Source organism: Hylobates moloch, unplaced genomic scaffold (assembly GCF_009828535.3).
Source record: "Hylobates moloch isolate HMO894 unplaced genomic scaffold, HMol_V3 SCAFFOLD_12, whole genome shotgun sequence".
NCBI lineage: Eukaryota > Metazoa > Chordata > Mammalia > Primates > Hylobatidae > Hylobates > Hylobates moloch.
This window is the reverse complement of record NW_026652287.1, coordinates 85,866,676-85,876,461: the sequence shown is the minus strand read 5'-3', so window position 1 is coordinate 85,876,461 and position 9,786 is coordinate 85,866,676. Positions and strand designations below refer to the sequence as shown.

At 31.4% G+C, this 9,786-nt stretch overlaps 1 protein-coding gene across 9 annotated transcripts in view; it reads left to right on the top strand.

The window, feature by feature from the left end:
* MGAT4C (MGAT4 family member C) overlaps window positions 1-9,786 on the top strand; it is a 257,557-nt gene that overhangs the window by 205,736 nt on the left and 42,035 nt on the right. For 4 of the 9 annotated variants that reach the window (XM_058424882.1, XM_058424885.1, XM_058424884.1 and 1 more), the window contains one exon: window positions 3,046-3,174. The exons of the other annotated variants lie outside the window; for them this stretch is intronic. In XM_058424882.1, the coding sequence (XP_058280865.1) occupies window positions 3,112-3,174 (63 nt within the window). In that variant the 5' untranslated portion in view covers window positions 3,046-3,111. The remainder of the gene's footprint in view (window positions 1-3,045; window positions 3,175-9,786) is intronic. 9 annotated transcript variants of the gene reach the window in all.

The window sequence follows — 9,786 nt, the reverse complement described above, 5'->3', positions numbered from 1 at the left end:
CTGGGTGACAGAGCAAGACTCCATCTCAATAAATAAATAAATAAATAAATAAATAATAAATAAATAAATAAATAAATAAATAATTGCAACAAAAACAAAGATTGACAAATGGGACCTAATTAAACTGAAAAGCTTCTGCACAGTGAAAGAAACTATCAACAGAGTTAAACAAACAACCAAAAAATGGTAGAAAATATTTGCATACTATGCCTCTAGCAAAAGTCTAATATCCAGAATCTATAAGGAATTTAAACAAATTAATAAGCAAAACAACCCCATTATAAAAAATATAAAACCCCATTATAAAAAAAACCATTATAAAAAATAAAACAACCCCATTATGTAGTGGGCAAAGGACACAAACAGACACTTTTCAAAAGAAGACATACACATGGCCAACAAACATATGAAAAAATGCTCCACATTACTAATAATTAGAGAAATGCAAATCAACCTCACAATGAGATACCAACTCACACCAGTCGTAATGGCTATTATTAAAAAGTCGAAAAAATGACAGATGCTGGCAAGGTTGCAGAGAAAAAGGAACACTTGTATACTGTTGGTAGGAATGTAAAGTAGTTCAGCCACTGTGGAAAGCAGTGTTGTGATTTCTCACATATCTCAAAATGGTAATTCTACCGTTCAACCCAGTAATCCTATTATTTGGTATATACTCAAAGGAAAATAAATCATTCTACCATAAAGACACGGATATATTCATTGTGGCACTATTCTCAAAAGGAAAGACATGGAATAAATCTAAATGTCCATCGGTGGTAGAATACTTAAAGAAAACATGGTAGATATATACCATAGGATCTTACACAGCCGTAAGGAACAACGAGTTTATGGCCTTTGCAGCAACACAGATGGGGGCCATTATCCTAAGTGAACTAACACAAGAGCAGAAAACCAAATACCACCTGTTCTCACTTGTAAGTGGGAGCTAAGCATTTAGCACATATGGACACAGATAAGAGAACAACAGACACTAGGGCCCACTTGAGGTGTAGGGTAAGAGAAGGGTGAGGATCAAAAAACTACTTATCAGGTACTATGCGTATTACCTGGGTAATGAAATAATCTCTACACTAAACCCCAGAGACACACAATTTACCTATAAGACAAACTTGCACATGTACCCTTGAACTTAAGATAAAAGTTAACAAGCAAATATATAAATAAATAAAATTGAATAAAGTAAAAACACAACAGCAAAGATTTCAAGAGAAATCCAGAAACTTATCTGAAATTGCTCCATTTTTGCATATTGTGTAGACCACATCAATGCTGCTAGAACGCTGATTTTCCTTCTAGTTGCTATTTTTGTGAACCTTACATCATTTGAACATTGCAGGTGTTGTAATAAAATTCCTATTTTCATGTCTTTTTTCAACTGATATATTGCTTTGTTATTGATGTTAATATATTCATACATATTCATAATCTAGTCTGACTCTTTAAATATTTATGTAATATTTTGCTCTCATGCATTAAAGTGTAAGAACAACGTAAGCAAATTTAACTGAAATAAATCAGGTGCTGGAGAGGATGTGGAGAAATAGGAACACTTTTACACTGTTGGTGGGACTGTAAACTAGTTCAACCATTGTGGAAGTCAGTGTGGAAATTCCTCAGGGATCTAGAACTAGAAATACCATTTGACCCAGCCATCCCATTACTGGGTATATACCCAAAGGACTATAAATCATGCTGCTATAAAGACACATGCACATGTATGTTTATTGCGGCACTATTCACAATAGCAAAGACTTGGAACCAACCCAAATGTCCAACAACGATAGACTGGATTAAGAAAATGTGGCACATACACCATGGAATACTATGCAGCCATAAAAATGATGAGTTCATGTCCTTTGTAGGGACATGGATGAAACTGGAAACCATCATTCTCAGTAAACTATCGCAAGGACAAAAAACCAAACACCGCATGTTCTCACTCATAGGTGGGAATTGAACAATGAGAACTCATGGACACAGGAAGGGGAACATCACACTCCAGGCACTGTTGTGGGGAGGGGGGAGGGATAGCATTAGGAGATATACCTAATGTAAATGATGAGTTAATGGGTGCAGCACACCAACATGGCACATGGATACATGTGTAACAAACCTGCACGTTATGCACATATACCCTAGAACCCACTCTAGATTTTGACTCTGTCTTTTTTGATCTGATATTGACATATAACAAGTTTTCTATGAAAATTAGAAGGATGTAAACTTCTTACAAAGAGCCTGGCACATACTAAAAGCTAAATATGATGGTTATGTATATAATATCGGAGATCATCAAGCTTTACTGCTTATACCATTGTCCGTTAAATAGCATCAGGCATTTTACTATATTTTGTCTTTAATCATTTCAATCTTTTATAAATGTCAACCAAAAGACCATCTCGATAATAAATACTGCAAACAATAATTAGAAAATGGAGAAGACAGTGCATACTACTCCAGTTTGAATGATAAAACAATAAAATAGTAAGCACAATAATTACATGTACAGTGAAAATATAGATAATTGGAATCTGTAATGAGAGATCTTATATCATTTCTTAGTCATAATATGGATTTCCCCCACTTATTTACTTTCTCAGTGCTTTTGTTTTAATAAGGTAATCCTACCCCCAATCTTTATAATCTCTAGGAACCAGGATCAAAACCTAACTTCTATTTTTCTACACAACATAGCTGACAGAATAGCACCATAGTGTATTATTACCAGAAACAATTTCCTTGACGTTCTACTAAAGGTTTCTCAAATTTTAATTAAAGAGATGGCTTTGTCTGTGTTCTCAAATGCTGAATTTATCAATTAAAATTCTAATCAAAACTGTTAGGGAACATTTCTGAGGTATACCTGGGCCTAATTTCTTGCCTTCAATGAGCCCAGAGTTTATCAGGGAAAAAAAAGTTGTGTAAAGAAACAAGAGTAAGAAAGTGTTAAAGGTGATGTGATGGACAAACTATAAGTTAGACACCAGACCCCAAAAAGTATTGATCACTTCTTCCCTATAGGAGAGAAATCGGCAATACTTCATAGTGAGAGCATCACTTGCCCTGCCATGATGAAGAGTTCAGCGTATGTCAGCAGACAAAGGGCATGGTGTTGGGATGGAATGCTGTCAATTACTAGGGCAAGAGAAGGTAATAGGAGCTTTTAATAATAATGAAAAAGATTTTGAACTTTTTTCCATCAGCAGATGGAATCTCGGAATGTCTCATGCTTGGGAAGGACATGGTCAGATTTGTTAAGAAAGACTGTGCAGAGAAGTGTGGCAAAGGGATCCGGAAGATGCAAGCTATTATTTAGAAAAGGTAGTTGGTGGAAGATTTAACAGCCTGTGTTTGATACTTTCTTGACTAGATACACTTGATTTTCAAAGCCTGGAGAATGTATACAACTTAGGTCAATGGAAAATGTATAAAATACAATATTATGTTGGTGATAAGCTATTATGATCTATAATATTTTATACTGATGATAAATAATTACTGTATATATAAAATATTTTTTCTAGGAAAAATGAAATGATTATGGATCATCACTGTTATTTCAATGATGAATTTAGCAAAGTGAAGTGAACTTTAGAAATTAGTCAGATCTCTGGAAAATTATAGTAAAAGCTATAATGAGGGCCATAGGGCATTGAAAGCTTTTGAACTATTTGATAAACCATGAAATATTAAATTATGCTTAACATATTTCAGTATTACATGTATTCACATAAACTCCAAAATGTGACTTTAAAATGGATAATTTCCCGCTAACCAAACTATTTTAACTGGACTACAATTCTTAATCAGATAAAATATAGTTATAATGTGTAGTGTATAATGACATATTTTATGTTAATGTTTTTCATCATATGAATTTCATGAAAAACCATGTGTATTTTAAAATAAATTTTTTCTATTCTGTTCTCTGGGCCAGAAATATAGAACATTGTACTATAATATTTGATCTAAGTAATTAAACATTCAATATTAGAGTAGCCAATAAAACAGAAAATTATAATTTTTAAAATAAAAATGTAACAAAATTACTTTAAAATATAAAAATTTTAAATTGTCTTTAAATAATGCTTTATGCTAGGATATTTTAACTTAGTCACAGCCATGTCTTTGAGAAAACGTGGAATACAGCAAAAGTGTAGTTATCAGAAGAGCCAACAGCCGGGAAAATACACATGAATATGCTTCCCAGAGGTCTCCAGGTAGCCCTTTCCTCTTCTATTATGACACTGTATGTTCAGTTTGCTTATGAAGTGAGGTACACTGTGACAGTGAAAAATTCGTTATTTCCTGAAGATTTCCTAATAATGATTCATTGTAGTTATGTATTGTCACTATTTTTCCTTTTAGAATGTGGACCTACTTATAGTATACTGAGAACTGGTTAATAATGACTTTAGAAATCAAATCCAAATAGATTGCAACATGTGTATTTTCTATGAGGATTACCTTCCACTTAGTAAATGGTACGATACACAAATGCTTCACTGTTGCTACTTTAATCGAAAAGGATCCCTTTTAATAATCCTCTGGACTCTAGAGAAATTATACACACACAGATTGGAAGGGCTGAGAAAGCTTATTTAACTAAGCTGTCAACAGCAATATCTCAGATCTGCTTACATTTACTGGGGGAAGATCTATTTGAAATGCAGAAAATAAACACTGAACTACTTGTAATGTTACAGTCAATACACAAGAATATATTACAAGACTAAGGGGAGCTGGAAGTATCTTCATAAATGAGACTACTTTTTGATCCAGCAATTTTACTAATATGTTTATAGCAAAAAATTAGGCACAAAGATATCTCATATGAATTTTAATTGCATCATTATTGTAAGATAGTATTTGTAACTAGGGGAGTGGGTTAAATAAAAACATGTTTCAACTAGACTATTCAGCAATTTGAAAGAATAAAGTGAACCTATTTGTGCTGATATGGAAAGATTTTTAAGATATAGTGAAAGAAACAAAAACATAATATGGTTCAACGTATGGGTTATTTTTAAATAGGTGTGTGTGTGTTTAGTATTTGTGTGTGCGTCCATGTGTGTGTGCATGTGCTAAAAAACCAAATTATAGTAGCAATGGTAATCAGTAGTAGGAATTACAGTGATGGGAGTAGGGGAGAATATTCAACTGCTTCTATTTTTTCTACATTCTTGCATTGCTTACATAATTAAAAATAAAAGTAAAATTATTCTTATTTTATATACTCACTCCTTATGAATAGGACTTGGACACTTACTTTGTTACCACAGTATTTTTAAAAATTTTAGTGTTAGCAAGAACATGAAATTTCAGGACGGGTGACGTAAATACACCATCATAACTGCAGGATGTGTCTATAGTATTATAAGTGTTAATCAGTATATATCATTGTACATTCACTAATATTGAACCATTTAGCAGTTTAAAAACATATATGTATGTATATATCAGGAACCCTAAGCATTAATATTGAGTTGATGATCAATTACTTTCACTGTTTGAAGAGAGACAACATAGCATAATGTCCTACACCACAGTCTGGGGAGTCAGATACACCTCGTCCCAATAGTTACGAAATCCTGGAAAAGTTCATTAAACATCCCCGAAAGCCTCATTTTTTTCCATAATAAATAAATAGATATGATAATGTCTAGTAATTGGAGTCCTAGGAGGATTAAAATAGATAACGCATGTAGACAGTCCCACTGCCTTTCATAAAATAAGTTCCCCTAGAACTTAGAATTTTAGTGTTTCTTCATAGCTTTTATTAATAGCCTATTTTCCCTGTCTTTATAAGTTATAAATATTTGAAACAACATATAAAAAATATTGTTTTATGAGATTTTCAAAAATGGATAAATTTTTAAAACTGTTTAATTCTCTCATGACATCTTTAGTTATTGAATATAGAAATTTAAGTATTTTAGTATGAGACTGCTAGGGAATAGCCATAGAGAAATATACTTCATGTAATTCTTTCATTTTAGTTTATTATTTACATAATGCCATGAATCAATGATGTTTCGATTACACAAGGGAAATAATGCAAAATAGATTACAAGATTGAACATAGGAAAATTGATTTTCACTGTTGAAATTATTAATTTCTTTCTAAAAAGAGTTTTTCATTGAAGATTTTTATTATGCTCTCAAACCATAACTTCTTTCCTAATCAATAAGTAATTTATACCATGGGGGAATTAAAAAAAATAAACTGAAAGTTTGGTATAAAAATTATGTTTAGGGACCTGGTAATAAATCTAGGTTATTTCTATTTTTAAATTCAGTTATTTCTTTATAAAAATCACTTGATCATTTAATTTAAGGAATCTCTGACCAAGAGGAAAAGATATTTGAATTCTGGTTTCATCTGAAGCTAAACCAAATGAATCAAGACTGTCATATAGTTGTTAATGTAATGAGGTTTAATCCTAAACTTAAGAGTCTCAAAATAGAAAAAAAAATACTAGTTCAGGTATTAGAAATTTTTAAGATTTGATAACTCGAATAAAGGGAATTGACACTTTAAAATGCATTTTTTAAATGTTAATTATACCATTACTATAAATGTCCCTAGAACACAGATACTTATTCTTCACATTTGACCATTGGACTATGGTAATGACTGCTTCAATCTCATTGGGAGCAGGCTGTAGGATAATTAATGACATTTTTCTTCTTTTATCTGAATTATCGCCAATGACATCTTTCTTCTTAAACCTGAATTACCACCTTGAGCTAACCCGAAATTACTTGTCATTCATGCATTACAATGTACAATTCTGTGGCCTGATTTGTCAATTCATATGTTAGAGTGCAGCTTTAAGAGTCTTTATATAAATGAAAATTATATCTTCTATAAAATCAATATAAGAGCAGTAATTTTACAAAATAGAAAGGGAAAGAAGTAAAACTCTGTTAGGTTTAGAAGACAATTTTTAACTTTAGAACTAGTCCCTTCTAGAATTTTTGCTGTATATTTTTTGCATAATTTTGATAATATATACAGAATTTTAGGGGGTTTTTCAAATGCATTGTTCCAAATGTAAGCTATATGCATATTTTTGAAATAGAAAAAAAGTGTATTAATTGAGAGAAGACAAAGGGAAGAGTCAAAAGTAGAACCATCATTCTATTCTGTATTCCAGTTTAACGTTATTTACGCATATACAGAGTAGAATGAAGATTACCTGAAGCTGGAAAGAAGGGATGGTTAATGGGTATATACATATTTTAAAAATTACGAAATATAGAAAGGTATAAAGAAAAAAGTAACACCATCCATAATTGTACAAAATGCATACTATCACTATTAATATGTCATTGTAGTTCTTTAATCGTTCTCTGCATACATTTTTTCACTGTTAAAGTTTTACATATTAAACATATAAGAACATTTAGAGGTCTTAGATGCAAGATAATATGTGGAGTTTTTTTTGATACATATTATGCTTGTTCATTCAGAAGAATTTTAAAGATAAAGAAAAAAATCATTTCTCAAGTTTCTCGACATGGAAGTGACCTTTAAATTGCCCAACTCAGCTCTAACTTTCTAAATGGGATAAACAAGAACAAACACTTGGTAATTATTCTTGTAAACTCCAAACTATGCAAATATTATAGTCATTTTCAGTAAGTTCATGAATGGAAAAAAAGCTAGTTACTGCTTCAAGTGGCTACAAACAACAGTATTATGTGTTCTATTTGAAGCTTGGATGCAATTTTATTATATTTATATATTAATAAATATTTGTATAATATAAACATATATAATTACATAAGTATTTATATAATATATATAATATATTTCGTGAGTCTACAAAATTTGAAGTTACAAAACAGGAACCAAGCTTAATATAAAGTCTTAAATAGTACTTAATATAAAATCTAGCTTCACCACTTAGCTTTAAAAGCAACATGAGGATACCTAAATCCTACTGGTTTCTTGAATTTGGAATCAAAATTAAGTAAGAAAAAAACTGCGGTCCCTTTTCACCATAGTCTCTCCATTCTTGATTCTTAATTCATCTCATTTAATATGACTTGGTGGAAATTTTAATTATTTTCTAAAGAGAAAAATAAATCAATACTTTATTTCTGAAGACATTACATACCAGAAAAAAAAAATTGACTTTGCCTCTGCAAAATAAAGAGAACTTTTGTGAACTACAATTATGGAACAATAACATAACATTTCCCTTCAAAAATTTCAAGGTATTTTCTTATTATCTTCTCATTTAATAAAATTATTACAGAATATAAGTCTGAAACTAGGCTGCTCATTTTGTTTATCATGAGCTCTATAGTGTATTAGCTTATACTACTTCTGCTTAGATGGTGGTAAGATTTTAAGAAAACAGGAAAAATCAACAACTTTATAATATAGAAATGTTACACTCCTTATGTCACTTTTTTTTTTTTTTTTTTTTGCCATACTCTTACCCTGGGGTCTTTCCCACTCTTACCTTACTCCCTGTCTGCCTTCATCTCCTCTATGTAATATTCTCTGAAAACAGCCAACTCCCAAGTAGAAAAGTCCCTTATTTCCCTACTTTATGTTTCTATTATAACCTGTGCATTTTTGTAACATCATGACTCTAACAATTTATGGATCACTTTTGGGCACATTTACCTTCCTTTTGCCTTGCACTAGACATTAGTGCAAGAACAGGGACTTATTTTATTTTAGAGACAGGGTCTCACTCTGTCACTCAGGCTGAAGTGCATAGCACAATCATGGCTCAACCTCGAACTCTTGGGCTTGAGTGATCCTCTGTCTTAGCCTCTCGAGTATCTGGAACTACAGCTGTGCACCACCATGCCCAGCAATTATTTTTTATTGTTTTTCATAAAGACAAGTTCTCACTATGTTGCCCAGGTTGGTGTCAACTTCCTGGCCTCAAGTGATCCTCCCACCTCAGCCTCCCAAAGCACTGAAATTACAGACAGTGAGCCACCAGGCCCAGACAGAACATGGACTTTAAATTAATCTTCACTTTGCTTTCTAGCATAATGTCATGTGCATAGTAGGGCTTCAGTAAGTGCACATAGAACTAAGGTGATACTTAATGTCTTGAGCAATACAGACTGAGTAACCACTTAAAATGTTTTTTAAAAACTCTTCATAACAGCTATCGGGAAAGTATTAAAAGCATTTCTAACCACAACATGTGTTTTTACTGCATTTCCTCTGTAGTATTTTTCTGTTCTAGTTAAGCTGCATATTAAATTGCAGTCATTGTGCATAGCACAGCTATCTGGTACCTAGTATAAACTCAATAAATGTTTGAGTGAAATAATAAATGAATGGTAATGATTTATCAGTAATAAAATTCTTATTATTTTTAGAATTTAATAACAAGCTTAGGAAAAACAACACTTAAACAGAAAAATAATTCATAATATGAGCATATTACTTCAATATAAAAATATATTAATGTATGCATTAAATCTACCCAAATTTGTTATTTGGTACTACTGAATTCAAGTTAGTTTACCTGATCTATTACTGTATGAAAATGTACAGTAAAAATGTGTGGCAATATTATTGAGACAATATATTATTGCGTTTTATACTATACTAGTGATTGTACATAAATGCTTATACCATACTTTAAGGAAAAATAATCATCTTATGTATTATGTCTTAACATTAAGGTGGAAACATCATTGCTAGTGTTCTTCAATATTAATTGCTTAACCATTTTTTTTTTTTTTTTTTTTTTTTTTTTTTTTTTTTTTTTTTTTTTT